At 39.6% G+C, this 19,652-nt stretch overlaps 1 protein-coding gene across 16 annotated transcripts in view; it reads right to left on the reverse strand.

Moving 5' to 3' along the window:
• The window catches only part of SEC31A (SEC31 homolog A, COPII coat complex component), a 79,714-nt gene that overhangs the window by 33,312 nt on the left and 26,750 nt on the right, over positions 1 to 19,652 (reverse strand). For 10 of the 16 annotated variants that reach the window (XM_080796415.1, XM_080796412.1, XM_080796425.1 and 7 more), the window contains 9 exons: positions 15,197 to 15,424; positions 14,070 to 14,144; positions 12,712 to 12,750; positions 12,143 to 12,220; positions 9,692 to 9,767; positions 9,084 to 9,262; positions 3,075 to 3,201; positions 1,559 to 1,704; positions 102 to 275 (listed from right to left, as the gene is read on the reverse strand). In XM_080796415.1, coding sequence (XP_080652541.1) covers positions 102 to 275; positions 1,559 to 1,704; positions 3,075 to 3,201; positions 9,084 to 9,262; positions 9,692 to 9,767; positions 12,143 to 12,220; positions 12,712 to 12,750; positions 14,070 to 14,144; positions 15,197 to 15,424 — 1,122 coding nt within the window. The remainder of the gene's footprint in view (positions 1 to 101; positions 276 to 1,558; positions 1,705 to 3,074; positions 3,202 to 9,083; positions 9,263 to 9,691; positions 9,768 to 12,142; positions 12,221 to 12,711; positions 12,751 to 14,069; positions 14,145 to 15,196; positions 15,425 to 19,652) is intronic. The other 6 variants (XM_080796416.1, XM_080796414.1, XM_080796413.1 and 3 more) reach the window with 1 other exon arrangement.

The following is a 19,652-nucleotide window of genomic DNA, read 5'->3' on the forward strand; positions in this document are numbered from 1 at the left end:
TCTAAAACCTTCTCCCTAGCAATATGTTCAATCCTGAGTGCTACCTACTGGACTCACCTTATTCACACATTAAAAGAAGAAAAATGGTCAATTCTAATTACCTGGTTGGTGTTCTCAGGAAGAAAAGCCAAGGCTGCCGCAATGCTGCCTTGGGCTGCCAACAAATTGGCATACTGACTCATTTTCTCAGCCAAAAGAACTCCTACGGTATTGGTGTCCATGGCTTGGGTGAGTTGTACAGCTTTTCGCAGAATGACAACCTTCTCAATAAGATCCTAAATGAGAAAAAGAAGGGAGAGAGAGAAGGAGAACCAAAGATACCAAGATGTGTATGAAAGAGGGCAAGAAAAGACAAAAGAGTTATGAAGGTTTCTAAAACCTACCAGAAGTACATCATGTTACCCTCTTTCTTAAAAACGTCTGCAACAGCTGACCATGATTTAGGTAAACTGAAAAAGTAAGGAGGAAGAAGGGCTCCGATTTACGGATAAGGCGTAAGTTACCACCTTCTCCTAAATATCCTTAAATGGCCAGATACTCGTCTTGTGAACTAAAGTAGGCAAATATCCAAAGTGAAAGTGACAGGCAGATACCCAAAGGCAGAAACTGAGTTCCAGCAGGTATAAACGAACTCTGACTAAAGATATCGTACTGGCTACACTATAAAAACAGTACTGCTATGAGGCGACCTCCAGTGAGCTTAACTATTTCAGCCCAAAGTTTCTCATGTTGCTCTTCGATACCAATTATTTCAACAACAGGGAGCTTCAAGTATAAAGCACAAGAATACCCCACTATCTGCCTTTCCAAGGTACACAGATCCAGAAGTATGAAGCAAGTGTGCTTTTTCTCTGAAGCACTTAGAAGGAAAGCCTTGATTTCCTACCAGATTTTCAGTTTTAATAGAGTGATCTTTAAAGTAACAACTCTGTTGAGAAAATCTCTCTCCAGAGAGAAAAATAAATATATTTGAATGAAATATTATGACACTCTGTTGATTACGTGCTTGGAAAAAGGTATCTAAATATATAGTTATTCAGTGGCTGAGAAGAGTCCCCATATTTTTGACCCCCCGTCTTGCCCAGGTTGTAGTGCTACATGGGATTCCACTTACACCTGACTTTCATTTTCCCTTAACCATGAATATCTTAGTCTATTCTCTATTGGTGCTGGGGATGCCTCCCATTCCTTGCCCACATTGTTTCTTTCCTTGCCCAAGGCAGACAGGGTCACCAGAGGCAGCAAGAGAGAAGCATGAGGAAAAAGAAGTAAACTCTAGGGCTGTTTCCATCCTATCGCCATCTGCTTCCCCCCATTAACTACCCAATTAAAACCTTGACTTCACAAACAGTTGTGACCCCATTTGACCTATTCCATCATTTCATACTTTGCCCCTCCAGATACAGCTACGAAGACACATAAATTATCCAGCAGAAGAACTTCTAAAACACAGACAACAAAGGAAAGCAATGAACTTCTGGAACGAATCAATTTCTAGAATATAAGTGGGGTGAAAGACAGCACAAGAAAGGAAGCACCTTTGTTCAAAGATACTAACCTGAAGGGACAAAGGGTTGCTTCCATCTTGAGCTTTAGTCCAACATGCAACCAGTTTCTCTACATTCCCTGCACAAATATAGCAGAGACATGCTTGAGTCTGCAGGAGACTGTCACCTTCACTTTCAAGCCTGGTTCCCAAAAGATCTAAAGATCAAGCAGAAAACAAAATGAGATTAGGCTCAAAGCAATCTGTATATGAAGTTGTAAGAAGACCAATATTTTCAGAAGTATGAATTAAACTTCACACAACCAATGACTAGTAGATAGAAACAAAATCACTATTATGTAAATGTCCAGTAAATAGTAAAAGAATGGAAGTAGGGGCGCCTGGGTGGCTCAGTGGGTTAAGCCTCTGCCTTCAGCTCAGGTCATGATCTCAGGGTCCTGGGATCGAGCCTCGAGTCGGGCTCTCTGCTTAGCGGGGAGACTGCTTCTCCCTCTCTCTCTCTGCCTGCCTTCCTGTCTACTTGTGATCTCTCTGTCAAGTAAGCAAGTAAAATCTTTTAAAATTAAAAAAAAAAAAGGACACGTGTGACTAATTGTGTATAATAAATGGCTGGACAAGATTCTATATACCTAGCTATAGAATGAATTTCTATTAGTTATATTAAAAAGTAATAAATGGGAACAATATTTGAACAGAAAAATCCTAACAAACATTTAACCCCATTTCATCACATCTCATGTTTGCGTAGATGTAATATGGCACATTTAGAAGGAACATAAATGGTAGGTAGGACCACTATAAATTACTTATAATAATAAAGTTAACACCTTATAACTTGCATATTCTCATAATGCTTTCAAGGTAGCAAGTGGTTGGTTTTTCTTATACCAGTGGCCTGAAGCTTCTTTTCTTACAAATAAGGAGTATCATTCCTTAGCCACCAGTATAGTCATGGCCTTTAATGGTAATTTGTAATTTCCATTCAAATGCTGTATTACTAATTTTATCAAGCTAACATTTTATTTATTTATTTATTTATTTTAAAAGATTTTATTTATTTGACAGAGGGAAAAAGAGAGTACAAGTAGGGGGGGCAGCAGAGGGAAAGAGAGAAGCAGAGTCCCCACTGAGCAGGGAGCCTGATCTGGAGCTTGATCCCAGGACCCCAGGATCATGCCCCAAGCAGAAGGCAGGCACTTAAACAACTGAGTCACCCAGGCGCCCCTACCAAGCTAGTATTTATTAAGTGAAATCTGATTATATGCAATTTTACAAATAACAGACTAAGGCTTAGAAAGTAATCCTTCCTAGGTCATAGAGCTAATAAGTGGCAGAGGCAAGATTCCAAGTCTGGTCTGCCTAAAACCAAAATCATTAAGAATAATGACTAGGTATGGAGAAATAATATAGTTAATAATTCTTAGAAAAGCCTTCAAATGAGAATTTACTGTTATCGAGTGATTAGCTGGTTTTCAAAAATTTCTAATACGATCTGTCAATAATTTTACTTAAAATATGCTATGCCATATACATGATATAGATTTAAATATAAGGCTCATTTTCTTACCACAAAGCGTTGAAAATTCATCTGGTTTGGCGTAAGTCAATACTGCAGCTAAAGCCTCTCTCCAATTTTTAAGGTCACAAGACTCGACAATTTCTTTCCAGTTCTTCATCACCACTGCAGTAATTAGCTTAAGAAAGGAAAATAAAGGGAGAATTAAAAGTCTTTGGTGTATCAGTAAAAATTAACTCTGGCTAATCAATCATATCATTCAAAACTACTATTCAAAGTATTTCATGCAGAATAAAGCAGCAGCAAAGTGAAGTATATCCTTGAACCAAATGACATAAGATGGTTATTTTTTCTCAAAAAAAAAAAAAATCAAACAAGCATATTTTATAAATAGGCTGGGAAGGAAAAGTATAGGGTGTAATCAAAACTTTTAACAGCAGGGCGCCTGGGTGGCTCAGTGGGTTAAAGCCTCTGCCTTTGGCTCAGGTGGTGATCCCACGGTCTTAGGACTGAGCCCCACATCGCGCTCTCTGCTCAGCAGGGAGCCTGCTTCCCTTCCTCACTCACTGCCTACTTGTGATCTCTGTCAAATAAATAGATAAAATCTTTAAAAAAAAACCTTTTAACAGGAAAACATGACCTGGTCTGATGGATCAGGAAAAATGTTCTGAGTACATGTGAGATATAAAGTCAGAATTAACTTCATCAAGAAGAAAAGAGGTCAGAAAACAGGAAGATGGCAGAGGAGTAGGAGGACCCTAGGCTTGTCCTATGAACACAACAAGATAACTGTCCAATTATCCTAAATACCCCAGAAGTTGAAAATGAGTCAAGGAACACACACACACACACACACACACACACACACACGGTATAAAATAAAATAACATATATAAACAATGGGGAGGAGAGGAAAAAAGACTGAGTTCAAAAAACTAACATCAACTTCATACTGCTATATGCAGAAGAGGCTATAGACAGACCTAACAGCAACAACCGATCAAAACCACGAATTAACATGCAAGGAATAAAGAGAAAGAAATCCAAATATATCACTAAAGAAAAAATCAGCAAAACGTGAAAAAGAGAAAAGAAAGGATCAGAGAAAAATCTCCAGGAACAACCACAAAACAAGCAATAAAATGGCAGTAAGTACATACCTATCAATAATTACTTTGACTGTAAATGGACTAAACACCTTAATTAAAAGATACAGGGTGTCAGACTGGATTAAAAAACAAGACCCATCTATACGCTGCACACAAGAGACTCATTTTAGACCTAAAGACACCTGCAGATCGAAAATGATGGTGGAGAAACATTTGTCACAAAAATGGACATCAAAAGAAAAGCTGGAATAGCAATACTGATATTAGACCAGACTTGAAAACAAAGATTGTAACGAGAGACAAAGGAGGACACTACATAATAATAAAGAGGACAATCCAACAAGAAGATATAACAATTATAAATATTTCTGCACCACAATATGGGAGTACCCAAATATATGAAACAATTAATAAAAACATAAAAGAACTAATTGGTAATAACAAAAAAATAGTAGGGGACTTCAATAACCCACTCACATCAATGGACAGGTCTAAACAGAAAATCTACAAGGAGACAACAGCTTTGAATGACACACTGGATCGGATGGCAGAAGAGTAGGAGACTTAACAGATATATTCAGAACATTCCATCCTAAAACAGCAGAATATACATCCTTTTCAAGTGCACATGGAGTATTCTCCAGAAGAGGTCATATGTTAATTAGGTCACAAAACAGGCCTCGACAAATATAAAAAGAATGAAGTCATACTATGCACCTTTTCCAACCATAATGCCATTAAACGGTAAGTCAGCCACAAGAAAAAAATCTGGAAAGATCACAAGTCACAAATACAAGGGGGTTAAATAACATGCTACCAAACAACGAATGGGTCAACCAGGAAATGAAAAAATAAAACAAGTACGTGGAAACAAATGAAGATGAGAAAACACATTGGTCCAAGACCTTTGGGATGCAGTGAAATGGTTCTAAGAGGGAAGTATATAGCAATACAGGCTTACCTCAAGAAGCAAGAAAAATCTCAAATAAGCAACCTAACTTTATACCTGAAGAAACTAGAAAAAGAACAAATGGAGCCTAAAGCCGGAAGAAGGAAGGAAATAATAAAGATTAGAGCAGAAATCAATGATATAGAAACTAAAAAAAGCAATAGAACAGATCAATGAAACCAGGAGTTGGTTCTTTGAAAACATTAATAAAACTGATAAACCACTAGCCAGACTTATCAAAAAGAAAAGAGAAAGGACCCAAATAAATAAAATCACAAATGAGAGAGATGAAGTAACAAACAACACCACAGAAATACAAGCACTTATAAGAGAATATTATGAGAGGGGCTCAGTGGGTTAAGCCTCTGCCTTCAGCTCAGGTCATGATCTCAGGGTCCTGGGATCGAGCCCCGCATCGAGCTCTCTGCTCAGTGGGGAGCCTGCTTCCCCCCGCCTCTCTGCCTGCCTCTCTGCCTACTTGTGATCTCTATCAAGTAAATAAATGAAATCTTAAAAAAAAAAAAAAAAGAAGAATAGCAAACTGAATTGAACATTACATTAAAAAAGTCATCCATCACAGTCAAGTGGGATTTGTTCCTGGTTGCAAGGATGGCTCAATATTCACAAATCAATCAATGTGATATATCACATCAGTAAGAGAAAGGATAAGAAGCATTATGATCCTTTCCACAGATGCAGAAAAAAGCATTTGAAAAGGTACATCCATTCATGTTAAAAACCCTCAATAAAGTAGGTTTATAGGGAACATTCCTCAGTAAAACAAAGGCCATATATATGAAAACTCACAAGTAATATCATTCAAAATGGGGAAAAACTAAAAGCTTTTCCTCTATCGTCAGGAACAAGTCAGGGATGTCCACTCTCACCACTTTTATTCAATACAGTACTGGAAGTCCTAGCCTCAGCAATCAGACAACAAAAAGAAATAAAAGTCATCCAAATTGGCAAGGAAGAAATCAAACTTATACTATTTGCAGATGACATGATACTCTGTGCAGAAAACCCAAAGACGGGGTGCCTGGGTGGCTCAGTGGGTTAAAGCTTCTGCCTTCAGCTTGGGTCATGATCCCAGGGTCCTGGGATTGAGCCTCACATCGGGCTCTCACATCAGGCTCTCCGCTCACCAGGGAACCTGCTTCCCACCTTCTCTCTGCCTACTTGTGATCTCTGTCAAATAAACAAATAAAATCTTAAAACAAAAAACAAAAAACAAAGACTCCACCAAAAACCTGCTAGAATTGATACAGGAATTTATTAAAGCCACAGGATACAAAATCAATGTACAGAAATTGGTTGTACTTCAATACACCAATACTGAGGTACTAGAAAGAGAAATTAAGGAATCAATCCCATTCACAACTACACCAAAAATAATATAATACATAGGAATAAACCTAACCGTAGAGGTAAAAGACCTGTACTCTGAAAACTATAAAACACTGATGAAAGAAACTGAAGATGACACAAAGAAATAGAGAGATATACCATTCTCATGGATTGGAAGAACAAATATTGTTAAAATGTCTACACTACCCAAAGCAATCCATCAAAATACCAATAGCATTTCCACAGAGCTAGAACAATAATCCTAAAATTTGTTTGGGACCACACAAGACCCCAAAGAGCAAAAGCAGTCTTGAAAAGAAAAGCAAAGCTGAAGGTATCACAATTCCAGACTTCAAGGTATATCACAAAGCTATAGTCATCAAGACGTACGGTACTGGCATAAAAAGATACAGAGATCAATAGCATAGAAAACCCAGGAATGAACCTATAACTATATGGTCAACTACTCTTCAACAAAGCAGGGAAGAATATCCAATGGCAAAAACAAAAAGCCTCTTCCACAAATGGTGTTGGGAAAACTGGACAGCAAAATGCAAAATAATGAACCTGGGCCACTTTTTTACACCACATACAAAAATAAATTCAAAATGGATGAAAGACCTAAATATAAGGCAGGAAACCATAAAAATTCTGGAGGAGAACACAAGCTATAACCCTTTTGACATAGACTGCAGCAACTTCTTTCTACATATGTCTCCTGAGGCAAGGGAAACAAAAACAAAAATAAACTGTTGGGACTCTACCAAAATAAAAACCTTCTGCACAGCGAAGGACAATCAACAAAACTAAAAGGCAACCTATGGAATAGGAGAAGATACTTGGAAATGACATATCTAATAAAGGATTAGTACCCAAAATATATAAAGAACTGATATAGCTCAACAACTCCCCCAAAATAATCCAATTAAAAAATGGGCAGAAGACACGAACAGACGTTTTCCCAAAGAAGACAGAAAGATGGCCCACAGACACATGAAAAGATGCTCAACATCACTCATCACCAGGGAAATACAAATCAAAACCATAGTGAGATCCCACCTCACACCAGTCAGAACGGCTAAAACTAACAACACAGGAAACAACAGGTGTTGGCGAGGATGCGGAGAAAGGGGAACCCTCCACACTGTCGGCGGGAATGTCAGCTGGTGCAGCCACTCTGGAAACCAGCATGGAGGTTCCTCAGAAAGTTGAAAATAGGGCTACCCTATGACCCAGCAATGGCACTACTGGGTATTTGCCCAAAGATACAAAAATACTGATTTGAAAGGAGAAATGCACCCTGACATTTTAGCAGCATTATCCACAACAGCCAAATCACGCAAAGAGCCCAACTGTCCGCTGACCCATGGCGGGATAAAGAAAAGGTAGACCACACGCACAACGGAAGACGACTCAGCCATTCGAAAGAATGAAATCTTGCCCAGAGCACTGATGGGGACGGAGCTGAGGAGTGTTAAGTCGTGCAGAACAAGTCAGAGAGAGACAAAGACCGCAGGATTTCACTCATACGTGGAATTTAAGAAACAAAACAAGCAAAGGGGAAGAAAAAAGAGGGGGGGGGGTGGCCAAACCAAGAGACTCTTAACGACAGAGAACAAACTGCTGGTTACCAGAAGGCAGGCAGATGGGAGGACCCGGCGAACGCGCAGTGAGGGTGAAGGAGCGCCCCGGGGGCTGTGCGGGAGCGCGAGTCCCCTGGAGTCCCCTGAGACGGGTATCGCACCATATGCTAACTAGCCAGAATTTACAGCAAACAAACCAAAAAAGCAAAGAAAAAAACGACATTCCAAGGCAAGGGAACACAAGGTACAAAGTCCCAAGGGAGAAAGGGGCACATAGGGTGTCCAGGAAACGAAAGGCAGACGGTGTGGCTGAAAGATAACAGGGGAGGGAGGGACACGAGATAAGGCAGCAGAGGCCGGCAGCAACCAATGCTGACGGGACCCAACACCAGGTGACTTTCACAGAAATAAATCTAGCAATATTAAGCAGGGGCTTGAAAATATGCAGACTCTCTGCACCAAAAATTCCTTCCCTAGGACTTACAGCCTCATTCAACAATTAGAAATCACAGAAAATCCCTTCGCACAACAAAGATGGTTATCTTTGTTATGAGAAACTGCCTAAACAAAGAGAAATAATATATCCTTATTAAAAAAATTATAGAGCAATAGAAGTTTTTTACAAGAATCTTTAATGAAATGGTAAATCATTTACAATGTAAGTGGCAATATCTACAAGCAAAACTACACACATACACACATACGTGGTCCTGATCCTGTTTTTAAAAATTCTACGAATACATAGAAAGAGGTTCAAAGGATATATACCAATTTGATGGAAGAATCAGAATTTTAAAATTAACATTTTTATCTTTAAATTTTTCTATATTCCAACTTTTCTACAATAAAAAAATGAAAAGTACTTTTCATTAAAAAAGTTACATACACAAAGTACAAAAAATAAAAGCAGTAACAGTGCCAAACTATCAACGATAACTATTTCTGGTGCAGGGAACTATGAGTGGGTCTTCTGCTCTTGACTGTTTTCTGCATTTCAGTTATCTTTAGTAAGGCTGTATTGCTTTTATAATTAGGTAAGTGTTATAGTTTATCTATTTTTAAAATAACATACCCTGGTAATTTTGCTCTGGGATTTTGCGAAGTATTTTTTCTGCGTTTGAGCCAGGAGTTCTTGTCCACCTGCTATGGCCAGTATAATGGCATCGGCCATGCGGTTGTCATGTAAACAAAGGTCAACAGCGCTCTCAAAGTTACCCGTCAGCAAAGCCTGAGTAATTAAACCATCAACATCTGCAATGAGGAAATAATACACCCAAGTTAAATAAAGTTTTTGTTACAAGAGAAAATCCTACACATATCCGTTTTGGCATGCACACACAAAGGGAGAAAACAATGCTAATTTCTGCATATTACCCGTGGATTAATTTCTAACAGAAGTTTTTGAGGTCTATGGAAATAAACTGAGATGCATGTAAGTAAAATCAGGTAAAATAACACATTTTTCAGACTGTTTACACGGGAATAATAGAGACCGTTACACAGTTCTTTTATCACATAGATGTCAGAACATACCACTAGCTCCAAGAGACTGATTACATACACTAAATAACTGAGTTCTTCTTTTCAACCCTCTACCACTTGGGATAAAACATTTGTAACCTAAACTTAGGGGTTACTTGCTTTCAGATTGCTAAAAACCAAAATGGAATAGGTACGTACCCCCACTGGTGGAGATGTTAAATGTTCCTCCTGCTGATGGTAGAAATTCAGATTCCTGTTTTCCCTCTTTAATGCACTGAAGAGACGGGAAGGACAACAATTGAGCCTGAATGAACTGGAATAACTGACTGGCCAAACAAGATTTAGATATCTATTCACCTACTGACTAGATGACATGCCAAGTTACTCCAGAAAAGTTCTTAGATCCAAGACTTTCCCAAGTACTGACTCCCATAATACAATCATAAATAAAATACAAGGTCATCAGGAATAATGTTTTAAAAAAAAGCCTTAAGGTACGTATCTACTACCGGTACCTCAGAAACTACTGAAGAAGCTGTTTTCCTAGACACTGCAAATAAGAATAGCTTGAGACATGCAGAATACATGTTTCTAATTTTACCATATTTAGACTTTAAATGAACCCTGCTGCTATACACCTAAAATTTCCTGTGTGTCTCAAAATTTCTGTCCAATCATTAGGGTTAGTTATAAGGTCTTTTTATTTTATTTGAATCAGTCTTGAAAAAACCACCTGGTGCCCTTGTACAAATGCTATTTAAAAGACTATATGGAAAAAAGAAAACTATATGAATATACTTAAATTCAATTGCAGATTTTGTATTCTCTTAAATTAGTCATACCTGCATTAGCAGGTTGGTCTGGTAAAAAGATACATAGTCTGCTATAAACTTCTGAGACTACCTGTAAGACTGAATAAAAAGAAATTCTATATTTTCTTTCTTTAGAAGAAAAGAAACATAAGGAAGGCATATTGCTGGCAAATTGTTTAAATGCTTTCGATGTATAAAAATTCAAGACAAAAATAAAATGTATCAGAGATTATAGAGAAATTTTTAAAGAAAAACATAGCTGTCTGGCATGAGATAAAATACCTATCTTCTCTGCTTGTGTTACCTACACATTTGAATGTAAGAGCCTAGTATTCGAAGTCTGGGGCATTTTTGGATTGGGGAATTTTAGTACAGGGCACAGTGTAGCATCATCTGTAAATAATGTTTAATGAGCTAATACAATTACAGGGGAATAACCATAACCTTAATTCTTTCCCTAACTAAAGAGAAGCATTCTAGAACTTTAAAGCTTAAATAAAAAAATTTTAGAGCTGAAGTCATTCACATTAAATTCACAATAAATAAGTCAAACACTGATCTGATTATATTCACTAACTTACTAAAAAACCTTTTCTTTTTTTTTATGAACCCACAATTTTTAAAATTTGTCTTTGAAGAAACAATTAATAAACCCTTATTCATGGACTTCTGAAATACAAGGCTGAGAAAAGGGTTTATTACATGCTGAGCGTTTTCAATGTATAAACTACTGTGTCTCATAAACAAATAGCATCATCAAGGTAAACAGAATTTTACTCTAAAATACTCTGAAAGTACACATTGGTGACTACCATTTTGTTAAGTACATATTACTCTGCTATTAATTTGTAAGTGTATTTCCAAATGGTCCTCTACTTGATAATACATAGTTAGTCTAATTGTACATAGATGAAAGTACATTCCTTGAATGTATCCTACAATTCTGTATGGGTATCACCAAAATTGGTTCAAATTTTTATAAAGATTTTACTCATATTCTTTATTCTCAGGTGAAATAAACGTTAGATCTATTTCTATGGAAAGCATTTTTTAATAATTATCTTATAAAAGTCTAAATTTACTGGTGAATTATTCTTTTAACTTCACTAAGGATTGTAAGAAACATTCCATAGTCAGGCTATCTCCATTTCAGAAAGAAGGAACAAGTCAAAGATGAGATGAGAAACAAGAACTTGTTAATTAATTTTCCAAGATGAAATATAATTAGAAAGCAAGGAAAGTACAGATTATTTAGTAATGGTTAAAAAAACCCCAGAAAAACAAAAGGAAGAAAAATCAATGATACAACTCTTGTGTTCAAGGACTCTTTTTAACTGGTTATAAAAATTGTCAACTACAACTCGTGACACATTCCTCATGACAATCAGTAAATCATGAGAGTTTATTTAGTGAAAAATTCTTTATCTGGATTCAAAGTTCAAGACTAATCTAGAAACCTCTGCCACTGATAGCAGGCTGTAAATACGAGGTGTCAAGAAAAAACATCAGCTTTCCATGCAGTGCACCGTGGATTTCTGAGCAAGATCTCTTTTCATTCTGATGTGCTGATATCCATCTGACCAAACTGGGTCCATCTCATGTCAACTGTTAATTTTAAATCATATACCCCAGAAGCTAGGTGAAAGAACCAAAGATTTCACAGACGATCCTTCTCCCAAACAAGTAAACAGACTCCTACCCCAAAAATCTCTAAGAAAACAATATATTCCAAATTCATTTTGGAACAATAGTTAAAGCAAATTTTCCATATTTCAATGTGAGATAAACAAGTATCACATATTTTCCCAGTGTAATGAGAAATGAAAGAAATCAGTACCTCTCCCAAGAGCTGCTCTCCGGCAGCAGGGCTCTCCTCCCCATCATTCTGTGCTACTTGGTCAGAGTCTTTAAGAGCCTTTGGTACACAAAACAATTACAAGGGAAGTTGAAGAATGTAGCATTAAAAGAATATTAGTGACTAAGACAGACAAAAGACCCAACCAACAACATTCAGAGCTAGTTTCATCATAAGAAGCAACACTAGGGATATTGACTTAAGACACACTATTAGAGGAAAAGCAAAGAGCCGTTACTGCTGAGACCTTTCCTTTTTTCCTATCAAACGTCCCCCAGGAACAAAGATCTTAACCTTAAATATCTGAGCAGTCACTGATATTGTTTTTCCTCTTTTGCAAAATTCAAGTATCGTCAAGAGAAAGGAATACTCTCTACCAGCTAAACTTACATTATTTTAAAATGAGAATTCACTTATTAAAATAACTACAATCAGCATTTATTTTTGCACTGTAAAGCAATAAAACAGACACATATCTGAAATTACATTTCCTTCTGTGTTATGACCTAAGACAAATTTTTGCAAGTAGCTATTTTTAAAGGCCTTCTTACCGCATTCGGTCCGTCCACTTTGCTCAAGGCCAAAGCGATCTGAAATGAAAACAACAACTCGTCTACTGCACGGAATTCTGTTCAAGGCACAGAGCAAATGGTCACCTCTTTCTCCATCTTCACCGGCAAAAATCCACCAAAGTTCAGATGGGGGGGGGTGTTTACGGAAAGAATAGAATCTGCTATTCAACCCACACCTAACCCCAAAACAAGCATGTTTTCTTCTACTTTCTTTTAAATAACTATAATTAATTTTAAAAACTTCCTTCAAGTACTCACTACGGAAAGAACTGCTATTAGAAGTTTTCTGACAATCAGATTCTATTTCCTCATTTTTGCTATTAGGCATTTAGTAAAACTTTCACATTGACCTCTTACAAACTTGTAAGAGTTAAAGCACCAAGAAGTTCAGACTAATAATAAAGTTAAATACAACAAAATCGAAAGGCACGAGCAAAGACACAGCCAATAAGCCTCGGGGCTGTGCGGTGCCACCTTCAGCGCGCCCGGCACGGGCACTGCTCCGAGCGCGCAGCAGCCGCGCCCCACCCCGCACGCGGCAACCGGCGACGCTACAGAAAACTCGAGTCGCTTTCAAAGAACAACAAAGGGCTAAGACAAATTACGCAAGGGATCTAAAACACTTCCTTCAAGGTTTCCAGAGGCAGAGTGTTTCCCGGGCTGCTCCCGTCAGTACTGTGGAAGGAACAACGAAGCCCCACTTGGAGAAGAGAGGACGACTTTCTCTCTTTTTAAAAGGGAATCTTCTTCTAAGTTAAAATGTTAAGTGACTCAGTTGGACTTTTGCTTATTCAGGTTCAGCACAATAATTTGCCCTTGTTCCAAAGGTTTACTGGCTATCTGTCGGCTGGACAAACCGCACAGAGTCTGGGAATGCGGACGAAACGCCAGAACGGCGAGAGCCGAAAACCGGGCTCATCTGGACCAGGACTCGACTCTTCGCCACGGAAGCTGTAGTGAACACGGGGTGGGGTCTCTAACAGTTCCCTTGTTTTCTTTTCCCCCAGGGCCACTGGTGGTGCACCCTCTGAAAACCTCAGAGTTATTGCCAGTGTCTGCAGTGGACAGCCTCTGCTCTTCCAAGGCCCAATTCTACCCGGCACGACACAGCTCTTTAAATCGAGTCTGGAGTCCAGGAGGCTCTGGCAGCTTTTAAATCCAGGTACAAGGTGGAATTTAACGACATGTACTTGGAACTCTGGCAACCAAACAAATTCTTATGAAATATTTATTGAATGACTTGAGATTACCTGTATAGAAGTTTATAAAAAGAACATTTAGGCTACATAATATTGTACTTGCATAAGCACAGCCTTTTAACTTCCCCAGAAATTTACCTTCTTTCCTAGGTCTTCTTTTCTGTATCCTAGAAGTTCAAGGTATTTTCCCCGAGAATCATCCTCAAAGTTTACCTTTAAAGAAGACATAATCTTGAAATAAAGACATGTCTTTAAATTTTTAATTACCTGATCAAATTGCAAGTAGAATTATTAGAAATTATAAAAAATAAAGTCTACTAAAGTCTATTGTTACCAACTAAAGCCTTCTATATCTACTACATAGAAGGCTCTTCTGTAAGAAAGATTCCTCCATATAGTTTTCTTTAATAGTAGTATACTAGTTATTCGTTATCCCTGTCGAATAAAGCTTACTTTTATTTTACTTTTTAAGGAAGCTCCATGCCTACTGCGGGGTTTGAACTCACGACCCTGAGATCAGGAGTTGAATGCTCTACTGAGTAACCCACCAGGTGCCCCAAAGCTTACCCTTAAACTATAATTTCTGTAAATACAAGTGAACTCACGTCTGATGGTTACAGGCGTGCAAAATGCAATGCTCCACGGAACACTCAATGTCCTAAAACTCTTTCCCAAAATTAATGATTATAAAATATAAAATTCTGTAATTTTAGAATTAGGTTAAATTCAGAATTTAACCTAACTGCATTTAAGATCTCTTTGGAAAATTTAGTATCAAGGAACAGACACTCCAGTGGAGGCAAAATGACCAACCAGAAACTCTATTTCCTCTTGTCATAAATGCAACTCGGTAAAAGGAGTGAGAAATGCCTCAACCCCTCTCCCCTATGTTTTTCCCCCTTTTTCCTTTTTCCATAACTGGATCTACTACAGAAGTTAAATATCGTTTTTATTAAACTAAGCTCTGTGTTATAGCTTTAAGATAGGTCTGCGGAATGTTAAATATCTCTCACTTAAATACAACTATCATGTCGTTTTTTACTTCTTACAAAAGTACTTCATACTGGGCTCTTCAAAGCAGAGAGGGAAGAGCTCTTGACGTAAAAATAGGGTCACGTGCTCTGCATGAGGTTTCTTTAATCTCAAATCAGAAAGCTCCTGAAATCACACGCCTGCAATAATTTCTTTAATTAAGAACAGAATGAGAATATAATTGGGAAGAGTTAAATTTGCAGATGATGAAACTGTTTTAATCTCAACTTTACCTTCAAAAAGGACCACACGTTTTTTTCAAACTCAGTCTGAGAAGCCTCGATTTTCTTCCGACAGTAACTGACAAATCCTTGCGACTGCACCACCTGCTGCAGCTGGTCCGACCGGCTGAGGAACTCCTTTTCGGTGACGACCTGACTGATGAACACGTGGCGGTGCGGCTCAGCTCCCTGCTGGGCCTGCACTCTGCCGTTCCCAAAGGTAACCAGTTTGCCTCCGAACTGGAAACGGAACAATGAACAAAGTCAGTCTGGACCCCAAGGAGACGGCCAGAAAGCGTGCTGACCGAAAAACTTGCGAACGGGAAAGAACTACGGCCTTCACAGCTCTCACTCTGGAGAAAAGCAGCGGATACCGTCTCCCGTACTCCGCGATCTGACCCCGCCTTCGGCGCCTGCTCTGCCCCGCACCGCCGCCTTCTAGAGAAAACGTTCCATTTGCTGCGCCTCACAGTTTCTCACCGATTTGTTTTTACTGACTTGCACATACTCACTTCATTTCTCTCCAAGGCCCGGGGAAATGCCACCTCTTCCACCAGATGCCCCCAATATATTACAGATCTCTTTCTTTCTTTTTTGAAGATTTTATTTATTTATTTGGCAGACAGAGATCACAAGTAGGCAGAGAAGCAGGCAGAGAGAGAGGAGGAAGCAGGCTCCCCGCTGAGCAGAGAGCCCGACGCGGGGCTCCATCCCAGGACCCTGGGATCATGACCTGAGCCGAAGGCAGAGGCCTAACCCACTGAGCCACCCAGGCACCCCTATTAGAGATCTCTTCGATTCAACTACTAGCTTATATGTATTTGCCTCACCCTCCGTTCTCGGCTCCAAGCTTTAAAGGGAGGCAGAATGTGCCCCTCCAAAATAGGCCTTTTGGCATGCGGACTATTCCAAGCCAAGGACTACCTGGAAAACAGCAGGAAAGAAGGGCATTCTGACCTCCTCTTTTATTCCCAAAAGCTGGAGATAAAACTCCCATTTGACAGCTGCCCTCTCTATACCAGGGGGGAAGAAACACTCCTATCACCAGAGGGGGAAAGAAACCTGCACAAACAGACCTTGTTAAATAACATTACCTCCCTTTAGCCTCTCTAAATATTTGAGTTACTTTTCCACGACGGCCATTCTTTGTCCAACCTAGTACACAAGCACTAAGATTTTGCCACTTGTTTGTGTTTTCATTTCCCCACGGGAGCCCAGGTGTGCAGAAAGCCTGTAGGCTCTTCCCCTGTTAATCTGTCTTTATCAATTTAATTCTCAGGTCCAGGGGAAAACTCTAGGAGGGCAGGTGCAAGGTTCTGCCTCCCCTAAACTCACAGGGATTGTGGTTCTGTGTCTACTTCATTCTTGTACCCAATACCTGCCTCGCATATAGCAAGTAAACAGCTACTATCTGAATAGTATCTTCATACCAATAAATACAGGTAAAGGAGGAAACACAGGATGAAATCTGGTTCTTTATACTCAGTCATTTCGGTACAAGGATTACTGTTTTTATGTAAACTGAAACACCAACAAAGCATTAAGCACTCTCCTTAAGGAATTTAACATGAGAATAAAACTGGATACAACAGGCACTTGTAAGCTGTAAATGAGCGGCAGATAATAGCACACATGATACAGACTTCACAGAAGAGCAAAACTGCTGGGTTTCCCCACGTTTTAGGGAAGTTGGTGAAAACTGCAACTCCCCCGGAAGCAAGACCAAAACTGGGTTTCACAGGAGGATTTCACAAGAGGCTTATTCACATACTTGGTTCTAGGTAATAATATTACACCATTACATAATTACAATAATGTGAGTGCCACGTCAATTAACTGAATTTATACCGAAAAACATATAAAAAGGAAAAAAGAAAGATTAAAAAAATAATGTAAGTGCTGCTTGTTAGTCATCATTTTTTCAAATTGACCAAAACAAAACTTAAATATTGGTACTGAACACAATAAAAAATTTTTAAAGTCTTAACAATATAAAAACAATGTAATTTACAAAAATTGGCAAAAGTAAAAAATCCGGAAAGGGAGAAAACTGGAAAAACCGGAAGGAAGTCTGCAAGTGCGCTAATTCATTACCGCCCCGAAGAGTTTCCATCCGCACTACATGAAGTTGACATATCGGGACACGGATGCTCAGGTAAATTATTTGCCTTCATAAAGATAACCCTAAAGACAACACAAACTTCTAACCCTGCACTGGCGGGGCCTCTGACACTCCGCCGCTCGTGTCCACAGAGGGCATGTCCCTTGCACCCCGGAAGAGGCACGAGCAGAGGAGGAGGCCGCCCGCCTTCCTCTGTCCCTCCCGCGGTCCTGGGGGAGGACCGACCGGCCTGCTTCGGGGAAGAGGCAGCAGGTGCGCCCCCGCCAGCCCCGCGGCACTGCTCTCTCCAGCCGTCTCCCCGCCTGGACGGTCGTCCCCGTGGATCGGCCGCCTGCACCTTCAAGGGAGGCCGAGGCTACCGATTTGCCCGTAACTAGGTTAGTAAGGCCGCCTACTACAGGGGTGAAGCTTATGAAATCCGACCCTGGGGACAGAGCGGCCAACAGAAGGCCCAGCTCTCCGGAGGCGACGTTCTAGATCGTTACGAGGCCGCTGCGGCGGCGCCCGCCTAGGGCCGCACTAGAGCTGCTGCGCCGCATCTCCGTGTCTCACGAGGCTCTAAACACGGACGGGTAAGAGAGGAGAGTGTTGTTTACAGCTTTGTAATACTCCAGCACCGGCCAGAGGAGAAGGGTGAATGGGGACGGAAAGACGGTCACGTCTCACTCATAAGACAAATACAAAGGGAACATCTCCTGTCTGTCAGGGACCAGCCCAGGCACTGGAACGTACCTGAGAAACAGTCCGTCCTCAAGAAGCTTATATGGGGGCATCTTTTCTATACCTTTCGGTTTTCTTTTAAACCTTGTTCAACAAACAGTTTTATTTTATAACTTTTTTTTAAAAGACTTTATTTATTTATTTGACAGAGAGAGAGAGATCACAAGCAGGCAGGGAGAGAGGGGGAAGCAGGCTCCCCGCTGAGCAGAGAGACTGATGCGGGGCTCGATCCCAGGACCCTGAGATCAGGACCTGAGCCGCAGGCAGAGGCTTAACCCCCTGAGCCACCCAGGTGCCCCTGCACACAGTTTTATAATAATAATTGTTTTAGTTACTTAGGGAAGGAAGGAACTAACTGGATGAATGGTTAGTTATCAGTAAAAAAAAAATGGAAAATCACAAACAAAAGATTCCAAAGCAGGTGTACAAAGAGTAGAGAAAAGTAAACAAGAGGGATGAGAAGATTAATTAACTAAATCCAAAGAATGGATTTATGAGTGACATAATCAAAGGTCTATTTTAGGAAGATCAGTCTAGACAGATGTAGTATAGATTGGAGGGGAACAGACAGGCAATCATGTAACAGTTCAGTGTGAGAAGACGAAGAATTAGGCAGAGTAACAGCCAAGTAAAAGGAAGAATTAAACCCAAGAGATTTATAAGGAGAGCGGTGTCTGGACCTGAGGAATGAACATAAGAGGTCGAAAGAGAACTTCTGAGCCTGATTAATAGAAGAATGATAGCAAGCACTCAACAGTAACTGCAGAGGACATCATTCATTCAATTTTGAAAAAGGTTTAAATATACATAATTCTACGATGTGTATAAATTCTGTTATGATGACTGGGAAAATGAATAATATAAGCTTTTAAAAATTTTTATCTTTTTAAGTAATCTACTTAAATCTACCCTCCAATGTGGGGCTTGAACTCATGACCTTAATATCAAGAGTTGCACACTCTACTGACTGAGCCAGCCAGGTGCCCCAAATAATGTAACTATAGCATCTTTGTTTTAGGCATTATTACCAAGGGACTCACTCTCATCCTTATGTACAATAGGCATCTGATTAGACGGGCAGGAGAAGCGCTCAAATCTTCATAACTGTAAGATTAGCCAGGTTGTTAATTTCTCTGTGCCCTTCTGTTACAACATGCGGTAACAGCAGTAGCTATTTATAGGCAGTTGTGAGAATTTAATTAGTTATGCTATATGTAAGATGCTTAGAACAGTGGCTGGCACACTAATAAATACAGTAAGTAAATACATTTTAGCTATTAAAAAATACCCTTTAGGGGCGCCTGGGTAGCTCAGGGGGTTAAGCCTCTGCCTTCGGCTCAGGTCATGATCTCAGAGTCCTGGGATCGAGCCCCACATCAGCCTCTCTGCTCAGCGGGGAGTCTGCTTCCCCCTCTCTTTCTGCCTGCCTCTCTGCCTCCTTGTGATCTCTCTCTCTCTCTCCCTGTCAGATAAATAAATAAAATCTTTAAAAAAAAAAAAACAAAACACCCTTTAGCTACTAATATTAGCACAAATGAAGTTTTCTTGTACCTTTAGGTTGAATGAAGAATGTGACCCAACACTGGACAACAGACTGTTCTAGGCCAGACTTAAAAACAGTAGCGC

This window comes from Martes martes (genome assembly GCF_963455335.1).
Source record: "Martes martes genome assembly, chromosome: 2".
NCBI lineage: Eukaryota > Metazoa > Chordata > Mammalia > Carnivora > Mustelidae > Martes > Martes martes.